Source organism: Crinia signifera, chromosome 1, assembly GCF_055691185.1.
Source record: "Crinia signifera chromosome 1, ASM5569118v1, whole genome shotgun sequence".
Classification (NCBI taxonomy): Eukaryota; Metazoa; Chordata; class Amphibia; order Anura; family Myobatrachidae; genus Crinia; species Crinia signifera.
The window spans coordinates 449044549-449069042 of record NC_139217.1 but is presented as its reverse complement, the minus strand read 5'-3'; the positions used below and the strand labels follow the sequence as shown (position 1 = coordinate 449069042).

General features: G+C 43.8%; 1 protein-coding gene across 1 annotated transcript in view; it reads right to left on the bottom strand.

Moving 5' to 3' along the window:
- The window catches only part of LOC146020878 (complement component C9-like), a 32541-nt gene extending 11374 nt beyond the window's left edge, over positions 1-21167 (bottom strand). Inside the window, exons 1-7 of the mRNA XM_083154424.1 lie at positions 21023-21167; positions 11980-12073; positions 9980-10124; positions 8359-8506; positions 6929-7067; positions 6435-6650; positions 3810-4050 (exon numbers count right to left, since the gene is read on the bottom strand). Coding sequence (XP_083010550.1) covers positions 3810-4050; positions 6435-6650; positions 6929-7067; positions 8359-8506; positions 9980-10124; positions 11980-12073; positions 21023-21105 — 1066 coding nt within the window. The 5' untranslated portion in view covers positions 21106-21167. The remainder of the gene's footprint in view (positions 1-3809; positions 4051-6434; positions 6651-6928; positions 7068-8358; positions 8507-9979; positions 10125-11979; positions 12074-21022) is intronic.
- Positions 21168-24494: the final 3327 nt, after the last annotated feature.

The window sequence follows — 24494 nt, the reverse complement described above, 5'->3', positions numbered from 1 at the left end:
CAGCCTGTGTTTTTGCACATCTGATTACCTTCTTAGCCTCCTTCTGTGTAACAAGATACACCTCTTTGTCCTCATTCTTCTGCGTCTGCTTAAATTTCTTAAAGGCCAACTTTTTTGCTTTCACAATACTTGCTACTTCTTTCGCAAACCACAATGGCTTCTTTTTTCTTGTGTTTTTCCTAACTCTTTTGACACTGTTGCTTTTAGAATTGCACCTTTTAATTTTTCCCACTTATCCTGCACTCCTTCCAAGTTCCTCCACTCTGCCAAAGAATCCCAGGTACTTCTTTACTTTCACGGCGCCACTAGATAGGACAGATAGGATATCGCGGTCATCGCGGGCATTGAATGCACTAAAAAATCGGGTGCGACGCGACCGACGCGATGCCCGCGATTTCCCATAGGGACCAATGTTAAATTTCTCAATTGACCCGATTTTTCTGTTCAATGCCTCAATTGACACGATTTTCCCATAGGAATCAATGTTAAATGGCCCACAGAGGCCAAATAGCCACCCTGAAGTGTGAAATGGCCCCCACAATTGATAACGCCACCCCACGATCAACGTGAACCCGAAGCGTGGCGAGCGCAGCGAGCCCGCGAGGGGCGGCGGTACGCGTCCTATGACCTTTTCATACCCCCACTATCCACGTCGGCGTGGAGTTGAGAATAGAATAGTGTGGCGAGCGCAGCGAGCCACGGAGCCCGAAGCGTGGCGAGCGCAGCGAGCCCCGCGAGGGGACGAGGATACCTGTGAAGCCCGCGAAGGGACGCGTTTACCTGTGAAGGTATCCGCGTCCCCTCGGTGGCTCGCTGCGCTCGCCACACTATTCTATTCTCAACTCCACGCCGACGTGGATAGTGGGGTATGAAAAGATCGTAGGACGCGTACCGCCGCCCCTCGCGGGCTCGCTGCGCTCGCCACGCTTCGGGTTCACGTTGATCGTGGGGTGGCGTTAACAATTGTGGGGGCCATTTCACACTTGAGGGTGCCTATTTGGCCTCTGTGGGCCATTTAACATTGTTTCCTATGGAAAAATCGTGTCAATTGAGGCATTGAACAGTAAAATCGGGTCAATTGAGAAATTTAACATTGTTCCCTATGGGAAATCGCGGGCATCGCGTCGGTCGCGTCGCACCCGATTTTTAGTGCATTCAATGGCCGCGATGCCCGCGATTTCTAGTGGCGCCGTGAAAGTAAAGAAGTACCGAATCCCATACAGAGTTTCCCATCTCTACAAAATCAGCCTTCCTAAAATCTAACACCTTTGTTTGTGTGTGCGATGAGTCAGTCTCTGTCTTTTTTTGAACCTTACTACTTGATGGTCACTGGATCCCAGGTTTTCACCCACATATATGTCAGATATTCTGTCACCATTTGTAAGTATTAAGTCTAATATTGCGTCCTTACGAGTGGTCTCCCTCACCAATTGCTGGAGGGATGCTCCTTGCAAGGAATTCAGCATGTCCCTACTTCTGGTGGATTTTGCAACAGGCAGCTCCCAGTTTACATCAGGTAGATTAAAGTCTCCCATGATTATCGCCTCTCCTTTTAATGCCATTTTGTTGATGTCCTACAATAGGCTCTTGTCAAGTTCCTCTTCCTGACCTGGTGGTCTGTAGATCACCCCTATACGAAGAATCGCCTTCTCCCCTGTTTCTGAGGTCACCCAAAGGGCCTCATTTTTTCTTCAATACTTTGTATTAAGGTAGTCTTTATGCTTTTTTTCCACATATATTGCAACCCCTCCTCCGATTCTTCCCATTCTGTCCTTCCTAAATAAAGTATATCCTGGTATAGCTATGTCCCAGTCATGATTTTCATTGCACCATGTCTCTGTAATAGCCAAATATCCAGTTCATCCCTTGTCATTATTGCAATTAGTTCTGGGATTTTATTTCCTAAGCTCCTATTTGCACACATAGCTCTTAAAGTTTTGTTTGTGCTTATCCTGGTGCTAGCTATGTTCATCTTTCTGCCTATATCTATTCGGTTTTGATAGGCATTATCTTCTGTTGCAGTGGATGCTTCCTGTTCCATTTTCCTGCAGAGACAATACCTCTAGGTTGGGGGAGCAGATTTCTTCATTCTTATTTGGTTCACTGCCCCCCCTTTGCTACTTTAAATAGTTGCTGATGAAGCTTCCAAACTTCTCACTAGGGAAGCCAATCCCGGGGCATTTTTTCAATCCCGGAATTCGGGATTGAAAAATGCCCAATCCCGGGATCCCCGGGATCCCGGGATTGGCTTCCCTACTATTAAAAACCCACCTCGGCCGCCCCGCATATTTACTTACAGATGCGTGGTGCGGCCGGGTGGGTGGGCGAGCCGGGGTGATGGAGACCGGGCTGGTCCACTGGTGGCATGCCGGCAGGTCCGCTGCTGGGTGGACGGGCTGGTCCGGTGACAGGACGGCTGGGCGGGCTGGTCCGGGGACAGGGCGGCTGGGCAGGCTGGAACAGTATCGAGGCAGACAGCCTGTGCGGCCTGCGCAGCGTGACCTCTGACGTCGTCACGCTGCGCAGAGCCGCGCTGCCCGGGACGGGAGAAGCCGGGCAGCTGCTGAGCACCCGCTCAGACGCTGCCCGGCATTAGACTGCGCATGCGCAGTCTAATCCCGAAATCCCGGGATTGGAAACTCCAATCCCGGGATTGAAATCCCGGTGTTTTGGGGGCCAAATCCCGGGATCCCGCGGATCCCGATCCCGGGATTGGCCACCCTACTTCTCACTTAATATTCTTGTTCCCATTGAAGATGGGTGCAGGCCATCGCTCAGAGGCGTAACTCCTTTTTTTGCGCCCCCCCCGCCGGACATTTCGGGCGCCCCCCCCGAAATTTTAACCCTCTCCTTACCCGTCCCCATTGCCGCCGGCGCTTCTGCCTCTAACCCGACACGCAGATCTGTGTCGGGTGACGGGCGGTCCCCGGCTCCGGCTGCAGTGCTAATATAATAACAGACACTCGGAAAATGGCTGCCCCCATACAGCATTATGGGGGCAGCCATTTTCCGAGTGTCTCTTATTTTATTAGCACTGCAACCGGAGCCGGGGACCGCCTGTCACCCGACACAGATCTACGTGTCGGGTTAGAGGCAGCGGCGCCGGCGGCAATGGGGTAAGGAGGGGGAGGGCAGGAGTCGGGAGCCGGGACCAGGTGGTAACTATAGTCCCGCAGACCCCCCAGGCGCCCACACCTGCCTAGCGCCTCCCCGCCACCGCGGGGGCTGCGGGACTATAGTTACGCCACTGCCATCACTTTTATATAAGTCTCTGTCTTGCCAGGTAGCTTGACTTTCACCATTAAAATGAATGGTGATTCCTACTCGTATTGATTCGATGGCATATACATTCGTATTCATACATAGGAATACGCCATAAATATTAATACAAATTCACGTATCATTAGCATATGGGAACGCCCAGCGTTTCATGGGCATTCCCATGAGAATGCTGGGCATTCTCATGCTAATGAGGCCATGACGCGAGTGTGGGGGGTGGGCAGCTGCCCGCCCATTTCCTTCCCAGCGTGCGCGCATATGTAAGTGACTTCAGAGTCACTTTCATATGTGTGTACCTTCCCCATCATTCAATGGTCGCCGACCATCGTAGGATGTGGGTGGATCCCACTAGGCTGCGAATGGCTGTTAACATCCATTCGCAAGCCCCTGCAAGCAAGTCGCCTGTGCGGATGGGTGGTGCCAGCCAAACATTCTCAAGGCTGGGTTTGGTGGACTCATGAGGCTGCAAATTTTCAGCCTTGTGAAGCAACCAGAATAACCCCCATAATGTATCATATACAGTACTGTACCCTTGTTTTTCATCAATGTGGAATCCAGCACATATATAAGTTCATATCTTCCACCGATGCTGCCAGATACTGAATAATGAGTCCCATACATTTCTAGAAAGGCAAAGTATTCTCCTTTATCATAGAAGGAGGGGAGGTTGTTGATGTCATCAATGAACGTAGATGATAATACAACATTTCTAGTTCTCATTTGGAATGTTCCCAATTGTACACTTCCGGACACTTTCAAAAATTGTTTGTTCTGAAAAAGAAATAGAAACATGTCAGATGGAAAGTGGGTTGTCTTTTGCCCAGGTTAAATACAATATGGGAACGTCGGGACTTGGACCATTACATACATTTAATTTTTACAGGACAATCCCGGTTTTTTTGGGGGGGGGGACTTTCCCACCTCCCACCCTAGGCCGGCATTGTCCCGTGTTAGAGGGGGGTGGTTGGGAGTCGACCTAGACACTATCGACCTAATGTCCGCATACTATACATTGCTGTCAGTAACTGGGTTCCCTCCAGTATTAGAGTGGGATGTTCTAAAGCTGAAAAAGGCAGTAAAAACTGAAAAAAAATCTATTTTTCTGGGACTTTACCACATTCCCATATGTAGAAACCTGCAGAATGCAATGCACTGTAGAACTTGGAGCCAGAGGGTAATGCCATCTTTGGTTGGCATTACCCAATAGAAGCCCATGGACTTCTCTTATCAGTTCCCCAAGAGAGGGATCCAAACAAATCCCTCCCAGCACTACTCCCATGGCCACTGCATAGTTCATGTACAAAGGAATTCCAGATCCTAAACCCATCCATTAGAGAGTATATCCAGCCCTAAGAGAGTATACCCAAACCTTAGAGAGTATACCCAACCCTTAGAGAATATACCCAGCCCTGAGAGAGCATATCAAGCCCTTAGAGAGTATACCAAGCACTGGGATAATATACCCTGCCCTTAGAGAGTATACCCTGCCCTTAGAGAGTATATCCAGCCCTCAGAGAGTATTCCCAGCCCTTAGAGGGTCTATCCAGCCCTTAGAGAGTATACCCAGCCCTTAGAGAGTATATCCAGCCCTTAGATAGTATACCCAACCCTTAGAGAATATACCCAGCCATTAGAGAGTACATCCAGCCCTTAGAGAGTATACCAAGCCCTGGGATAATATACCCTGCCTTTAGAGAGTATAACCTGCCCTTAGAGCGTATATCCAGCCCTCAGAGAGTATACCCAGCCCTTAGAGAGTATATCCAGCACTTAGTATATCCAGCCATTAGTATATCCAGCCATTAGAAAGTATAACTGGCCTTTAGAGAGATTACCCATCCCTTAAAGAGTATATGCAGACCTTAGAGAGTATACCCGGCCCTTAGAGAATATACCCAGCCCTTGTAGAGTGTACTCAGCCCTTAGAGAGTCTACCCAACCCTAAGAGAGGATACCAAACCCTTAGAGAGAATACTCAGCACTTAGAGAGTATACCCAGCCCTTAGAGAATATACCCAGCCCTTAGAGAATATACCCAGCCCTTAGAGAGTATATACAGCCCTTAGATAATGTATACAGCCCTTAGAGAGTATACCCAGCCCTTAGAGAGTATATCCAGCCCTTAGATAATATATCCAGCCCTTAGAGAATATATCCAGCCCTAGAGAGTATACCCAGCCCTTATAGAGTATATCCGGCTCTTAGAGAGTATACCCAGCCCTTAGATAATATATCCAGCCCTTAGAGAATATATCCATCCTTTAGAGGTTATATCCAGCCCGTAGATAATATATCCAGCCATTAGAGAATATATCCAGCCATTAGAGATTATATCCAGCCCATAGATAATATATCCATAGAGAGAGATACCCAGCCCTTAGAGAGTATACCCGGCCATTAGAGAGTATATCCAGCCCTTAGAAAGTATACACAGCCCTTAGATAATATATCCAGCCCTTTGAGAATATTTCCGCCTTTAGAGGTTATATCCAGCCCTTAGATAATATATCCAGCCATTAGAGAATATATCCAGCCATTAGAGGTTATATCCAGCCCTTAGATAATATATCCAGCCATTAGAGAATATATCCAGCCATTAGAGATTATATCCAGCCCATAGATAATATATCCATAGAGAGAGATACCCAGCCCTTAGAGAGTATACCCGGCCATTAGAGAGTATATCCAGCCCTTAGAAAGTATACACAGCCCTTAGATAATATATCCAGCCCTTTGAGAATATTTCCGCTTTTAGAGGTTATATCCAGCCCTTAGATAATATATCCAGCCATTAGAGAATATATCCAGCCATTAGAGGTTATATCCAGCCCTTAGATAATATATCCAGCCATTAGAGAATATATCCAGCCATTAGAGATTATATCCAGCCCATAGATAATATATCCATAGAGAGAGATACCCAGCCCTTAGAGAGTATACCCGGCCATTAGAGAGTATATCCAGCCCTTAGAGAGTATACACAGCCTTTAGAGAGTATATCCGGCCCTTAGAGAGTATATCCGGCCCTTAGAGAGTATATCCGGGCCTTAGAGAATATATCCTTCCCTTAGAGAGTATTTCCAGTCCTAAGAGAGTTATTATTGAAATGTGTACAGCATAAAACCCATGAGTATTGTGAATTTTGTTTCCATTACCGTTTTTGTAGAATATTCTTTAATTTTCTCTATACTTTCTTTTCGGGTATAGTTTGCTCCTAACTTCCCTTCTATGGTCGTGTCATTGTGCCTTGAAGGTGTCAGTTTCATATTTAATGATCCATCAACGCTCGTTGTCTTTTCCTCTACAAATTTAACAATCAGTGATACCGCATTTTCATAAACTTCTGTTGTAAAACTTTTTGCAGCTTTTGTCTGGAAACAAGAGAGCATAATATTTTTACATGAGCATGCTATTACTATTGTGGTCCACATTAAGACCGTGGTTCAAATAGTTGAGCCCCACCCACTGCCACCAACTGCCATTCCAAACTGACTCAACGGCAGTTGGTGCGGCTCCCATATTTGAATTTTGTACTGAGCCGCCACTGTATATAACTGTATATAACGGTCATCCAATCCATTTTAAATAGCTGTTTATGGTATCTGTCAGCATCCTACCCCATCAGATAGAGGGCAATGCATTCTTTTACCTGATAAACAACATTCGCAACATTCCATGCTGTCCGGTAATAGGTCCTTGTGTTACCATCATAGATTTTATCACAGATTCCATTAAAATATTCATTGTCAAAGAAGACTCCCTTTACTTCCATTCCAAGAAAGTTATAACTGAAATAAAAAGCAAATAACACCTAATTATTACGTATATTGCAAGTACATACAGTATCAACTTGGTTGTATACAGTATTTGGTAATGTTTTTTTACACAGTGGGCGAGATGTAATCAGTGGCGTTGAGAGGGGCGGGTATTTTTTATCCAGGCCTTGGTCTACTGGAGGTGCCCGGTTTCCGCTCCCCCATCCCCCATTGCAGGGAGCCGGGCAGTGGGGAGAGAGCTGACAGGCTGCCGCTGCAGCAGAGCCTCTCTCACCATTCAGTACACGCAGCTCAGTGCCGTCCTCTCTCTCATTTATTTTTTTCATGGGGCTGTTGACCACGCCACCTCTATTTTATCGGGCCCCGGCCGACCTGTCGGTGCCCCTGGATGTAATAAGGCAGGCATGGTCCCAGCATGCATTGTCACAGTACTAGCGTTCCCTAATAGCAAAACTGTGGCAAGGCATGCTGGGACTTGTAGTTTCAGAACAACTGGAGAGCCACAGGTTGCCCATGCCTGTAATAGGGTGTTCTTTTTTAGACTGTGCAATTTCTTTGGTCAAAATCACACATTTACCACTAATTGCTCCTGTAATAGCGTACGATTTGCTGTAAAAATCGCACGTTTTGCCGCGACCAAAAAAAATCGCACTTAAAAAAATATCCAGATGTTTTTCTCATTGAAAAACATAAAAATTGCAAATGTAATATGTATGATTTTTTTTCACCCTAAACTTGACCAAACATCGAAACAAAAATAGACCTGCTTCTGTGCATGGTTCTGTCCAAAAAAAAGTGTGAAAAAGTAAAAAAATAAAAATTAACCAGCGTTGGATGCGGTTAAAAACATTTTGGGGTTCCCATGTATTTAAGAAACCTGGTTCCAAAACGGGGGACATAAAGACTAGGGGTCCCCCATATTTTGGAACCAGCATTAGGCTCCAACACCCAGCAGTTTAAGGCCACAGTCGGTGGACACATGTTAGGCAAGGTCCCATGGCCAAAACCTTTACACCGTAGCTGGTCAGCCCTGGATGGGGTTCCTGGGGAGTGGTGACCCATTAAAAAGCCCACCCCCAGGTGTCACCCATTCGGGGCTGAAGCCCAGTGCAGTCCTTCACACTGGGCGATGGGAGCTGTCTGTGATTGTCTTGATTTTATCATTTTACTATATATATATATAGGTACAATGTACTATATTTATCCATATCTGTGTTCCTGAGGCCACCTACTTAGTTATTTCTGCTTTATCATGTCACATCTGTACCCATGCTGTGATAATAAGCTGTATTACATTACACACCCGCTTCCAGACGTTCTTGCAATCTCAGACAAATCCATTTCCTTCTTACACACCGGCTTTGGATCATTCCCATCATCGCAAGTTTCATCTGAATTGTCTCCACAATCATTGTCCCCGTTACACAATAACCTCCGCTTTATGCACCTACCTGCAGGGAAGAGTTACATTCATATTAAATACTTATTTTCCTTAAACAAGCGACCATTCAGAGAAAAGGGATTATCCATTACTGGGATAAAACCACTAAGTTCTGCCAATATGAAAATATTCATACATCTGTATTTCTATTTTTATTTGAATTATTTTGTGATTATTCATATGTAAAGCTTGATTTAACATTAGGTGCACAATACATAATACTTATATATAGCAGTAAATAGGGTGTCATGCACACTGAAATTAAAAAAAATATATTAATATGTTAGCATTTAACGCTAAAATAATGCATTTACATGCAATGAAAAAAAAAGGTTTCTGAAAGCAAGTACAAAGAATAGTGGGCAGCGATGGCTCATTCTTGACCATAAGAGGGGGGCTAGTGGGTATGGTGACAGCAAAAACAAAACATTTTAAATTTTTTGATCCCAACTGTAACATCCAAAGGAAAATTCTTGAGCCATATACAGTAAATATATTAATATTATTAAATGCTACAGTCTACCTAATACAAGGTTTATCATTTGTTGCGTAATTTCCTAAAGTGTTGTCCAATGGCTCACCCCTCATTCTATTCTGCAGGCCAGCTACAGTATGCACCATATATAAGTCTAGCGACCCGCCCCGGCTTCGCACGGGAAGCACTAATTATCTATAGGCAGATGACTTCTGGTGGATGGATGGGGGCGGTCATGTGACAAAAGTTTTAGCAGATATCTATAGGTACAGAGCCTTGCTACGCCCAAGGGAAAAAAAACACACATATATTTAAGGCAAATGGAAAATTATATTTATTTTATTAATTCATCTTAAGGCCAGCGGATAGACAATGTTTATTGTTTTTTTATTTGGAGTAAAAACAAATTTTTCGTTGTGCCAACTCGGGAGCAAGCCACATACAACTGGCCATGTGAAAAACATGAATTTTCCAAATTTAAGCCCGCAATAGTCAACGATTGGCCTTGTGCTTTGTTGATGGTAATAGCAAAGGCAAGACGCAAAGGGAACTGGAGCCGCTTGAATTCGAATGGTAAATCGTTGGAAATCATCGGTATGCATGGAATCAGTACGTCTTTGCCTTTGAATTTGCCACCGATGATTGTTGACTCGATTAAATTTGGTGACAATTTTTTGATGGTCAATCTGATTCTATTGAGTAACTTTGGTGAAAATTGCCAAAAAACCCTAAAAAAATAAAATTCTGTTGATCTGATCGCTACCAAACTTCACAGGATCTCTCGTTGGGCTAATCTGAAGATTGCCTGAAAATGTCATCAAAATCGGTCACGCCGTTTCGGAGTCCATAGGGAACATACACACATACACACATGCACACATGGATTTATATATATATATATATATATATATATATATATATATATATATATATATATATATATAGCTTAAAGGTCTGCCTTTAATGATGTTGTGTAATAAGCGAAACTGAAGGGTACGTTGTCCCTACCTGATTCACACTCAAAGTCATTTCCACAGTCAGGGGCTTGCTCATTACAAGGCTTATCTGGTTTACAGCTTTGTCGTTCTCCCAGGTCACTGTGACAAGGTACCCCGCCGTACTGGGCAAACTTCACAATACTCCGAGAACGGTACTGTAACAGGGAAACTTAATAAATATACAATGTTTGCTTATTTGTCACCTGCAAAAAATAACCATATATTAACTGTGTTTAAGAATAATGGGGCACATTATTATTATTATAATTTTATTTATAAGGCGCCACGAGTGTTTCGCAGCGCCGTACAAAGGAAGATGTACTAAGCCTGCTGAAGTGATAAAGTGGAAGGTGATAACGCAGCAGCCAATCAGTTAAAATACAGGCTGGGTTTGAAAAATGATGGATGGGATCTGATTGGCTGGTGCATTATCACCTTCCACTTTATCACTTCACCAGGCTTAACCCTTTGCGTGAGAACATCTCAGAGAGATGTGAAAAATATCAGGTAAAAAATGCCAGCATCGCTCACATTTGTTATATAAATTCAAATAAAAAATGTTGTGTAAAAGAATATGATATTTCCTCTATAAGGTAAACATTACTGGTCATTATGATGAATAAAAATGTTTGCTTGCCCATTTTCACACCTATTTTGACAAATTCACTTGGCACTCAAAGGGTTACTACATGTGCCCCAATATACAGTATGGTAGAATGTACATAGAAGAATAGGATTGGCTAATAAGATATTCTACTGAAAATAAATAATAAATATCTAAACACTAAAACAACACAGCAGTAATGTCAAAAGTGATATTGTGATAATTATGACTTTAACCGCCGATCCTGTGAGTAAATAACACATCAATCGTTAATATACAGAAATCCAAGCTTTCTAGTGGCATTAAATCCTACTGACACTTCTGGCTCATTGGGAAAGGGCTGCACCATGATTTAAAAGAGAGGTTCGAATTTCCTCCGTGTCCCATTAAATGACTAATTAGCATATTTAAATTATACTTTCTTTTTTCGTGTTATACAGGTTGAGTTAGCGAAATAATACAACTGTTATCAACACAACTCATGCCCGGCCTGTTAAACGGGCAGAGTACACCCCAACAGGCACTCCACAGAATTATGTAAGAATTTAGACAACTGCAATTGGCGGTTCCCTAGGCCCCTCCCCCCAATGTGCCAGCAAGCCTCCCCCGCATGAAGGAACTTTTGTAAAGACCAAGTCCCAGCATGCGGAGCATTAATGGGGCATTAATGGGCCCACTGGGTCTTGCAGTTCTACAACAGAAGCAATACCCCAAGAAATCACACTGACACCTAGAAAAATAACATTTTTATACACAGTTTCGGGGAGGAGCTCCTCATGGTTGGTTTGGATTATGGTCAGCGGTTTGTTATTTATTACACCCGTGGATGCCTACTATGGAATGAAGAGGATGCAATCTACGTCGGAGGAGGTGGTGAGTATATTTTACATTAAAAGGTATCCTTATGAATTATACCGGAGAAGAGGACAGTCCTACAGGGAACCCTATAGGTAAGTATATATGTGTTGTGTGTGTAATACAATTGTAGAACTACAAGACCCAGTGGGCACATTAATGCCTGGCATGCTGGGACTTGTGATTCACCAAGTCCCTGCATGAGGGGGAGGCATGCAGCATTTGATTAAAACACCCATCATCGGACAGCTTGGGGCCCCCATGGTGCTGCTCAAGTCACTGATCGCAGAGGCCAGGAAAGTTCTGTCCTATGATGGGGATTCTTGACTTCTTACCACACCCTAAATGGCAGTTACATGCCTCCATTTTGTCGGAGCCCATCACCACCCCTAAAACAGCATCAGACTGTCAATCAAGAATAGGTACAGTACTTGACCTTGAAAGTGTCAGACACCTGTATTGTATAAAACTAGAACTTTTTGTAATTTTACATACAATGACTACAATATGCACCTTTATCTATTCAAAATGAGTTAATTAAAATGTATTACCTTCATTTTAGTACATGGTTCGCATTCACTCCATTCACCCCATCTGCTGAGCTCACAGTCAACTGGAGGCTCGTCATTAAGTTCTCTTGGCGGTCTAAGATAAGCAAACTTCTCATTAATTTAACCATGAACAAGGACATTTAAAAATGCTTTACAACAGAGTTTTTCAAACTCCACCATTACAGTCCATGTTTTCAGGATATCCGTGCTTAAGTCCAAATGGTTAAAAATCAACTGAGGTACTAATTAGTGGCCTATGTACTAAGCTGTGGACAGAGATAAAGTGGATATAGATAAAGTAGAAGCAGACCAGCTCCCAGAGCTGCCATTAGAAATTGTGGGGCCCGAGCAGAGCGAATTGCAGGCTTCTTTTTATGAGCAATTTTATTAAGGCCAAGTATTTGGAGCAGATGAAGGAAAGTATGGTGATTTGCTGTTGAAATCCAGCACCAGGTTTTCACCCCTGTTGGTTTACCGAGCACAGGGTATCAATCAAGGGCTGAACCCAATGAGAGTCCCCTAGCAATATATTTGTAAAATATAACTCAAATGAACATGTAGTCTTAATAGACAATGGGCTCTTATGCACTCTTGTACTTAAAATAAATTCTACATACTCCAAACTCCCAATAAAGGCCCTTATTCTGGTTGGTGCGGTAATGTCCTCGTGCGGTCTGTCCGCCGATGTTTAGTGTCTGCGCATGTGCAGAGGCGTCTCTGCGCATGTGCGAACGGGACGCACGTCCAAATTCCGCATGAAATGTGTACACTACGAACAGGGGGTGGAGAGGGGCGTGAAGGGCTGTTTGGGCTCATTACCGTGACGCACGTGTAGGGGGCGGACATATGACATTGCCGGATGTCAGCTGCCCGCCCAGATCCCTGCTTTTGCACGGAGAAATGCCCGTGTGGTCTGAGGTTGCGGGAGCTGCCTGACCACTCGGTCCTGCATTCGATGGTCTGCGACCATCGAATGATGGGGGAGGTTCCCTGAGATGGAGGAGGTGTATTCATGAGAAATACACTTGCGGTCCGTTCGGACAGCTTCTTACCGCATTCGGACGGAGTGAGCGATCCGTACGAAAGGCGGGGTTTAGGACGCACGGTCCTGCCTGCATATTCGGCTCCGTCCACACAGACCAGAATAAGGCCCAAAGAGTTTCACTATCTGTACACTATCTGTGCCATCCCCGGGTACTCTCCATGGCAGGATCTGAGTGGCATTACCCTGAACTCTTGCCAGCGTACCACGCTGGTCCCTGGCCGGGCCCATGCCACATGGGCGCTGCCATGACACCTACAATCACATGACTCTTTTGTCTAATGCTTTCCCTGTGACATTGATACTCTGACCTGTGCACTAACCCATGTGACCAAAGGTGTGCACAGTTACTTCCTGGACTTACTTGCTGCTGCGGCTTGCAGCCAATCACAGGCCAGCAGGGGGGATATAGCTGAGGTCTCTGGACCATTACCCCCACCTTGAACAACTTGTCTGATCCCTGTGTGTATCCAGTCCTCAGCGTTCCAAGGCTCCAGGTTCCTGTCCAGAGTCCCTGTGGTTACCCTGTGCAATCCCTGTGCAATTAACAGTTTCTTATATAGCGCAGCATATTCCGTTGCGTCATCTGCTGACGTTAAAGTTCCCTGGCTCTCTTCCCCTGCCAGGTTACCTTCCTTGCTGTCTACCATCGCCAGCTCCCAAGGGAAGAGGATAGAGTACTACAGCATCCTACAGCATCCCTCAGCAGAGTTTGCTACTGCCCTTAAAGGGCCATACCATCTTCGACTCCCAAGTCGACACAGGTGTCGACTCTGCAGTTCCTGCAGTATACCCCATGTCAGTTCCCAAGCCGTCAACTCCCGTGTCGTTTCCCAGGTCGTCAACAGCCATGTCGGCTTCCAGGCCATCAACTCCTGTGTTGACTCCCAGGTTGTCAACAAGCTCTTCTTGACTCCCAGGTCGTCAATACCCCTCTGGCTCCCAGGCTGTCGACTTCCCACTGGCTCCCAGGCTGTCTACAGTCCGTGTCGACTCCCAGGCGTCAACACCCTTCCAGCTCCCAGGCCGTCTACAGTCCGTGTTGACTCCCAGGTCATCAACACTCGTCTGGCTCCCAGGCTGTCAACCTCCCTCCGGCTCCCAGGCCATCAACTCCCCGTCTCGGCTCCCAGGCCGTCAACACTCCGTGTCGGCTCCCAGGCCGCCGATTACTCTCCAGCCTACCAGGCCAAAGCAGACCAAAGTTCCAGGTTCCAAGCTCACTGTCCATCTCCTGTGACTGGTCAGTTAGCTGTGGGGGAACTCAGGTCAGAGGGCCGCGACCTCGTTGCCGAACACAGCAGAGTCCAAACCTCCTTGCGGGGATCCCTGGTGAAAACTGTCAGTCGTGTTAGACTCCACACCTCTGACCAGAATCTTGTCAACTCGCCCCACCTAGCAGTGCCCGCAGTGCCAGTGATACTCATATGAACTGTCCATACCTATAGCCTCCCGTGTTCCAGTTCCCAGCATCCACCACTGGCCCACTGAACACCAGAGACCTGAGCTCTGACATGTATATTCCACTTAATCAATAAGGGATCAAGGGGTGATGGACTTAGTAAGTGTGTACTTAGCTTCATAGGTCTGCCATGGATCTTACTGTATGTGTATGACTCTAGCTCCCATCTGTGACAGTCATATCGGTACGGCTTTCCTAGCACGGCGCCCATGATCTAGATTGTATGTGTGGGGCTGATATCTCAAGCATCTCATGCATCATATGTGCGGCATAAGATGCATGAGATGATGCAATTGACGCAATCGACGAGATTTTCACATTGGAATCAATGTAAAAAGGCCCCAAAACCCCAATTTTAATTGCTAACCCCCCCTCATGGGTAAAATGGCCCCCCCATTGTTAACGCCACCCCACTATTGACGCCAACCCGAAGCGTGGCGAGCGCAGCGAGCCCGCGAGGGGCGGCGGTACGCGCCCTCTGACCTTTTCATACCCCCACTATCCACGTCGGCGTGGAGTTGATTTTATATAGTGTGGCGAGCGCAGCGAGCCACTGAGCTCGAAGCGTGGCGAGCGGACGCAGAATACATGTAAAGTAGTCCGCGTCCCCTCGCGGGGATCGCTGCGCTCGCCACGCATGAGATCCATGAGATTAAAAAATCGGGTCCATCGCGTTGATTGTATGCCTTAAGTACCTTAAACTTAAGGCATACAATCAATGAGACGGGCGCCGTGCTAGGAAAGCAGTACCGTCATATCTGTTCTGCTGGACGCGCGTTTTGCCGTTATAGAGGCTTGTTCACCAGTAGTAGTGTGGTCGCAAGGTATGGGGGGGGGGGATTTTTTTTTGTGATCTCTTTCAGGGGACCCATTAAAGAGCTGCCAATCTCATTGAAAATAAGAGTGCCAAAGTTTCTTCTTGATCGCATAACATTGAGACCTGCCCTATAGTTATGAAAAATAACAATTTTTGCAAAAAAAGTTGCTTTTGCTTTTTTTTTTATGAAAATTTTGATAAAAAGTAAAAATAAATATGGCATTAAAACTATTGTCTTTCGGGCAAATCACCAATGATGAGATTACAGACAAATTAATTGAGCTTAATAGGATTATTAAAGTTCAAATCTATAAACTAGCAGCTCATACTTGCCTAATTTTGAAAACTAGTTTCAGGGAGATTATAGTTGGTAGTAGAATTTTGCACAGCACCCCATATAAGGGACTTGTCATGCTCCACGCAAAGGGTGTGTCTAGTTCCATATATGGAGAGATTGTGAACGTGGCACCTAGAAGCGTGGGTGTGTACTACTACATCTGAGAGGAATCTTGTAAAATGACTTATATCCAAATGTAGATGAGCCCAAAGCAGTTAGTAAGAGCTACTATACTTGGTAAAGTGCCGGGAAATGGTGCTGGTGCTCCAATGTAAATGTAATCTCTCATTCCTTTCATCACAAAAAATTTAACCGTGTAATGTGGGCTAGGTGACATGAGGGAGATTGCTAGACTAATGAGGGAGAGAGGGAGATTGCTGCTATGTCCGGGAGTCTCCTAGAGAATGCAGGAGGGGATGTAACAGTGTGATGTGGGCTAAGTGAAATGAGGGAGATTACTAGACTAATGAGGGAGAGAGGGAGATTGCTGCTATGTCAGGGAGTCTCCTGTAGAATGCAGGAGGGGAGGTAACTATGTAGCAGCTAAATATTTTGGGGATAAAGAAGTAGACTTCTTTATTTCACCTCAAACATTGAACTTCCTCAAGAGATTCAATATCTCAACAGACTCAACAGTGCTGTTTATTTTCCAAAGAAAGAAAAGTTTTATTTCAAAGTCCCCTGTGAGTACCTTTGTTTCTAAATACAATATATACCTCTCTCTATATATATTTTTATTTAAGTGATCCACCCTTTAGACCCGGAATTCCTGGATCTAATTTTCCATAAAAATAGTACTGTTGATAATGAAGATTTCTTAAAGGGGCAGAAAATCGTCAGTGGTCTCAGAGTCGTAAATTACACTGTAGAAAGAGGTGTAAAACAAATGCAAGATTTGAAAACAAGTATTACAAAAAATGCACGTAGTTGCTGAATGTTGAAAGCTCTATCCTGACCCCTCAAATGCTACCCTATCCAAACCTCTACCTAAACTGACAACCGATTAGATTCATTTTAAATATAAACTAGGGCAAAATTTTGAAATAAAACCATTTTATGTGTCACCAATTGTACTTTCTGAAGATTGTTTTTGAAGTAATTAAGTTGACGATAATGATTACAATAAAGAGTTGGTTCATATATTTGCATTTTTTTTTCTCCACCCCCTTCTCCTCCTCCCTCTTTCTGAAGCCTAGTTTTCACTCACATCTTGGATTGTTTTATTTTTTAAAAAGCACTTTGTTGGCGCTGCTTTGATTTTAAATTAAACAAAAATGATACAAAAAAACTTTTAAAAACATTATCATGTTTAGTTAATTTTCCCCCCAAAAAGTTGATTTTATGGATTTGAAATTCTTTTGGTTCTGGAAAATGCTAAATATCTTCAATTCTATAAACTTTAGCAAGGTAATAGTGGGACTCAAAATTGAAGCCAGAAACATTGAGTAAAATTTAATAGGATGAGAGATTCAGAAAGTGAGAGATTTGGTAAGAAATCTCCAGGTTTTTTTTAAAGCGGCAATCATTTTACTGCAAAACCAGTTCGATTTTGTAGAGTAAATGATTGCCTCTTTAAAAAAAACTGGAGATTTCGTACCAAATCTCTCACTGTCTGAATCTCTCATCATATTCAATCCCAACAATCTAAAGGTGGCCATACACACGCAGATTTATCTGCAGATCTGTCTGGTTGGAACAAAAACATGGCTATGGATGAGAGCAAATGACAGTTGACCATTTGCTTGGAAATGCTGGAAAACTGACACTGTCACTCATCCATAACCATGTTTTTGTTCCAACCACCCAGATCTGAAGATAAATCTTACTAGTGTATGGGAACCTTAAGAGGTAAGACCAAATCTAGGTTCCTAGGACAATCTTCATTTTTTTTTTTTTATGCAAACATTGCCATTTTTCATAACTTTAGGGCTGATAGGGCAGGTCTTAAAGTTATCTGATCAAGCAGAAACTTTGGCAATCTCATTTTTATACCAATTGGCAACTTATTAGGGGGTCTCCTGAAATAAATTTGATCATTGATTTCTTGCGACCACCCTACAGTGTAGCCAGTGAGAGTCTGGGGGTGAGCATAAGAGAGTGAAACAAATGTGTGGGTACGCAGCCCCGATGCTGATCCAGATACACTGCTAGCACATATACGGGTCCGGGTCTGTATCGGGAGGAACACGGCATTTGCGATGATAGCCCCCCACAGCAACCCGGCAATAAGCCTGGTCAGTGACGTCAGAAAAAGGGTGGAGCATCACTAGGGGGGGGAGTGGCAGAGTCAGCACTTGGGTCACCTGGGACCGACACCAGATTAACCTTTCTTTTAACCCAGATCGGAATGCCAGGTTGCTGGACCCGGGTAATTACAAAAGTCCCTTTCACACCGCACATCGACCCAGCAACAACCTGTGTCGGACCCGGGTTATTTGTGCGATGTGAAAGGGGTATAAAACAAAATAGCCAAAGTACTATTTAATTCATCTGCGCTGAAGCATGAATATCACTAAAACCTGCACTGTTAGTGCATTATGGATTTTAAAATACTATTGAGTGGAAACAGATTTATATAAAAAGTTGAGGTGTAGTACATCCAGAAAGTATTCACAGCGCTTCACTTTTTCCACATTTTGTTATGTTACAGTATTAATCCAAAATGGAATAAATTAATTTTTCCCCTCAAAAATCAACACAAAATACCTTATAATGACTTACAGTAAGGACAAATAAAGACATTTGTCCATCAAATTCAACTTGTTTAACTAGACTCATTAAATTAAATAAAAAATTAAAACACGTTTCTCCCAACTAGACCATAGCTTGCTGATTATAGCCCTGAATGTTGTTATCCATCAATTACTTGTCCAATCTAATCTTAAATGTATTTAATGTATCTGCTATCACCATCTCACAATTTGAGACCTCCTCTCTAGTTTTAATGGATGCCCTCTTGTCTTGGTAACTGACCTTAGGGTAAAGAGGGCTGTTGATAGTATCTTATATTGCTCCTTAATATATTTTTACAGGTTTAGCATGTCTCCTCTTAAACGTCTTTTTTCGAGTGTAAACATTCCTAGTTTGGCTCATCCTTCTTCATAACCCATATTCTCCATCACCTTTATTAGCTTAGTTGCCCTACACTGAACCTTCTCCAGTTCAATAATGTATTTTTTGTAGACGATGTGAAAAAAGTTTTGGAGAGATTTTTTTCAAATTTATTAACAAGAAAGTATTAATAAATCACATGTACATAAGTATTCACAGCCTTTGCTTAATACTTTGTTGATGCACCTTTGGCAGGTTTCCACCAAACATGATGCCTGTCATTCACACAGTTCAATATTTGTCTCATTTAACCAGAAATTTTGGTTTCTTATGGTCTGAGAGCTCTTCAGGTGCATTTTGGAAAACTCTAGGCAGGCTGCCAAGTAGTAGTAGTGGCTTCCGTCTAGCCACCCTACCATACAGGCTTGATTGGTGGATTGCTGTAGAGATGGTTGTCCTTCTGGAAGGTTCTTCTGTCTCCACAAAGGAATGCTGTTGCTCTGACAAAGTGACCATTGGGTTCTTGGTCACCTCCCTGACGAGGGCCCTTCTCCCTTTCGCTCAGTTAAGATGGCCGACCAGCTCTAGGAAGAGTCCTGGTAGTTCCGAACTTCTTCCATTTACAGATGATGGATGCCACTATGTTCATTGGGACCTTCAAAGCAGGAGATATTTTTCTGTACCCTTCCCCAGATTTGTGCCTCACGATAATCCTGTCTCAGAGGCCTACAGACAGTTCCTTTGACTTCATGCTTGGATTGTGCTCTGACATGCACTGTTAAGTGTGGGACTTTATATAGACAGGTGTGCGCCTTTCTAAATCATGTCCAATTAACTGACTTTATCAAAGGTGGACTCCAATTTAGCATTAGGAACATCTCAAGAATGATCAGTGGAAACAGGATGCACCTGAGCTCAATTGTTGAGCTTCATAGCAAAGACTGTAAATACTTTTGTGCATGTGATTTCTTAGCTAATAAATTAGCAAATCTCCCCCCAAAAAAAGTTTTTCATATTCTCATTATGGGGTATCGTGTGTAGAATTTTGAGGACAACAATGAATTTATTCTATTTTAGAATAAAGTTGTAACATAACAAAATTCGGAAAAGGTGAAGAGCTGTGAATACTTTCCGGATGCACTGTATATTGCATTGTCGACACAAGCTTATGGTCGACATAGGCATGATCGATACTCAAAAGGTCAACACAATTTTTTTTTTTTTTTAAATCGGTGTAGACCAACTTGGTTCATACTTAACTATCCAAGTGGATATATTGTGAGAATATAATAGTGTGCCAAACACAGCGAGGCACTGGGCCCGAAGCATGGTGAGTGCGGCGAGCCGTGCGAGGGGATGCGGTACACTGATACGATGTCCATGTCAACATATGTCCACATAGACAACAAAAATGTGAAAGACCTTTTGCGTGTTGACCAGATCCATGTTGACCTCAAGCTTTTGGCGACCTTCTGGCAATGTCGACCATTTTCTGCTGTCTACCTAGTCACTGTCAATCACTAGAGGTCGACCTAGTGAATGTTGACCTAGACATTGTCGACCCACTATACCATAACCATCTCTGCCGTGGCTTGGGGGTCTTGAATAGAAGGTACAATACGCCAGTGGTGGTTTTATCTATGGTCTGCAGGACTACGTATCTCCAGGTAAAATCCACCACTGTTCTCTGCCTAAGTGAAGCCAGATGCAGTCTGCGAGCCCCTGTATGGGACATCGTATGAGAAACAGAACCATCAAGAACCCACTTGATTTCACATCTCAGGATGTTCAGAACAATTTGGAGATAACTATATAACTATATACTGTATGTGAGGCTTTTGTCTGTGCGGTAGTCCTATATTTTCCTTTCATACATTGTATTCCGAAGTTCCGGTAGTGACTTATTTCTACAGGGATTTGCTGCCTTTATTATTGGAGCGCCGTTTTGATCTACTGTATCCTACATTTTTCTTCGTCCCATTGAACAAATCTCGGTTCGGATTCTACAGATCCGAATTTTTGATTTTGCATTGCAAACATTTCATCTGAGTTATTTCTATTGATTTTTATCAATGGTAATAGACTTTTTGTAATCAATTTTTAACAAAACCAAAAAAAAAATCGAACCCGTGCCAAAACCCTTGAGGGTAGTTTTGTAAAAACCAAAAGACAATGATGAATTTGAACCAAACAGAGGGCTCAAATCTATAACTAGAACAGATATACAACACCCCCCTAACCTAGGAAAGCTACTGTAGCTGGAGACAATTCATTGGCAACTTATTTTTGGAACATACTATAGAAGATAAGTGAATAAATCTATATGACACTCACCTTACCCTCCCTGAGACAGAAACTACGCACTGCAGAGTGTATAAGGCAAGAGTCAGTCCCAATATATGGATTAATGCTGCCATGGTGAAGGACTGCTGGAAAATAAGCTCAGGGGTTCTCTGTATTATATATTTAGTATGCCCATTGTAATTCATTAACTGAAATATAAACAGAAACCTGGATACACTGTGGCATTGCTTTAGCTCACAGGCATTGCCAACGTTCTTTCTACATCGCCAACAAATACAAAATCCCTTACCTATGCCCTCAAGGACAGCCTTGCACTGTATTTGTAGGTTCTTCTTTGTAGTGTTTAAAAGTAAGCTGAGTCAGGCTGATACATAGAACACAGCCTTAGTTGGGGGTCTGGCAGTGGCTGATTACAGTGGGTTCCAATGAGGCTCAATAATTCATCTAAACCACATTAAAAGTTGGGCAAACTGGCTGTGTGGACCCGTGGCTGCCATTGGTCCATATAGACACAATTCTACATGGCTGTGTTGCTACTCCAAGGGTTCTCACAGGAATCCACATGATGTGCAGTATCTTTGCCAAGATTACTCTTGGCCTCCCTGGCAACAATGATCTACCAAGAGGGTTTTGGATTGTGGGGGGAAATGGTGATTAAAAATAACATTTGCCCAAATAATACTGCTTTCACTCGGACCCGGGTTATTTGTGCGGTGTGAAAGGGGTATAAACAGTGCCAGATTAAGCCTTCGGGGGGCTCGGGGTACTTTAGACAGGGGGGCCCCCTTGCACTTGTCATTACTGGCCGCAAACTGCATTAGGGAAAATTACACTGTCAAAACACAGAGTAAAGGCAGTATAAACTTGGTCAATGGGTAACTTCAGGGGATATATATATATATATATATATATATATATATATATATATACATACCCCATGAAAATCCTGTGTTTGTCCCTCTGCACCTTACTCTGTAGGAGACCTCACAGTCCCAGTGCTGCCTCTGATGAAAAACCCTCCCATGACTAGGCTGCTATTGCTGTTATCCATGGGCCTGAGAAGCATGTAATGAGCTCCACCAATCAGAGCTCAGCACAAACGTCTAAGCCTCTGCCCTCTGGTGCACAGTGTCATGGGACTTAGTCAACTCCCAGTAATACACTGCACACTTGGCTCCCAATGCTCAGCACCATTAATCATTGTCACAATGGCAGATAGGTGAAGCTGCAGCACTACCCCAGTCCCATGCACAAAACCTTCAGCTAAAAAAACCCCCACAGGGGGCCCCTAGCTAGAGGGGCCATGGGGCACTGACCCCTTGTGCCCCCATTATAATCTGGCCCTGGGTATAAATTAAAGTGACCATGTGAATAACCAACCGTATTTTAATTAAATGGAAGACCATATCTACAGTGCACCAGACATTACTTTTTCAAAAAAACCATTTCATTCGCTTTGTCTCTAGTCTCTCCACAGAGAACCTCAGACCTGGTTGCCTTTCCTTCCTGCAGTAGTATTGCAAAGTGTAATCCATGGAAAGTTTATCTCTGATAAAGGTTTGTCTGGGCGTGCACGTGTGTGAGACGCTTGCGCGCCCCCATCTCAGCGAATGGCGCATCGAGACAGAAAGCTGTGGCCCGTTGGTGGGTTGAATGAGCGCATCTCCATCTGTAACTTGGCTGATGTGATGCCTGGTGAGGGGGCCGACATTGCCAAGCGATCTGAACAATGTAGATTGCTTAGATCCCTCAACATACAGTGTTGCACAGCAATGTGTAAGCACTTTGTGCTGAGCGATCTGTCAGGGCCAGTGTTCTCTTAGAACACTGGCCCTGACTGGCGATCTCTGTAGATTTATCCACAGACAATAGACTTTAATCTCTACCTGTGTAGCCCAGCACAAGTTCTTCTGACCACAGGTTAATATGCCCTTTTAAAATTCCATGATTACATCCCGTTAAAAGCTTATTTGTAGACTGCTGTATACCTGATACTAGATTTGATTACAATTTTGAAACTAGGCAATTGAATATAATTTTGTGGTATATGTTCTGGCTCAGGATGTCCGGGTGTCTACATCAATACTATGCATTACAACATTGACTGTTTAATGGTCCTTTGGGGATATCAGATATGCAGAAAAAAAAGAGTCTAGCAGTTTAAATCTCATATTGAATAATTTTACTAACCTCTTTCCAAGTATCTCTTCACTCCACCGCCGACCGCTGCCTGACCTCTCACCTAATCACCTCCTCCCACTCCCGTGTCCAAGACTTCTCTCGCGCTGCCCCCCTGCACTGGAACAACCTCCCACCACCCATCAGGCTTTCTGATTCCCTGACCTCCTTCAAGTGCTCCCTCAAAACCAACTTCTTCCGACTAGCCTATCCCTCCTCCTCCTAACCTCTTTCGCTCCTCCTATCCTGCCTACCCTACCCCTCCATCTGTTCCCATCCATTCCTACTTATCCTATTGTTTTTCGTTCGTCCACCCACCTCCTTTTAGTCTGTTAACTCTTGAGAGTAGGGCCATCCTTCCTCACCCTACATCTTTACCTCACCTGTGCTCCTGTCCTGTTCTTCCCTTCCTCTACTTCATCTTCAGTCTCCTCGACAATTTCGACACCTACTTCAGAACTGATGCTAATTTTAGTTCTACCAGCTATACCCCTATTTATGCTGTATTTTATCAACACACCCTGTACGTTACCTTGTAATTTGTTTTTTGTTTGCTATGTACAGCGCTGCGGACACTTTGTGGCGCCTTATAAATAAACAAACTACTACTACTACTACTATGGATAAACTTAAATCATGGACTTAAATTGACCACTTTGTTAAAATATAGTCCACAATAAACATAAATACACAGATTCCACCACCAGAACCTCAATAAATAAAACAATGTACTTTCCAGCTGTATGCGGCTTGACCGCCGAGACTCTGGGCCTTATTCTGGTTCACTCTCAGAGGCAAATTCCTTCTCAAATGGACAAAACCATGTGCACTGCAGGGGGCAGATGTAAAATCTGCAGAGAGAATTACATTTGGGTGAATTATTTTGTTTCTGTGCAGGGTAAATGCTGACTGCTTTATTTTTACACTGCATTTTACACTGCATTATAGATCTCACTTTGAAGAAATACCCCACCCAAATCTAATTCTCTCTGCACAAGTTATATCTGCCCCACCTGCAGTGCGCGTGGTTTTGTCCATTTGAGAAGGAATTTGCCTCTGAGAGTGAACCAGAATAAGGTCCTCTGTTTTCTTTACGCAGGCTGGTCTCTCCTGACCACTATCCTATGGGTTCATAAACATAGCATTGTGGGTTAGAGGAAAAAATGCTATTGGCGCAAAACGGCTATGGATATCATGATGTTTGTAGTGCAAATGGTTTAACTGTTGTGACATCAATTAGCATTCTATTCAGTTATCTTCTTCTTAGTCAGGAGGATGATAGGTGTTGGAGAGGTGCGCTCTGCACCTGTCTCCATTTGCATTA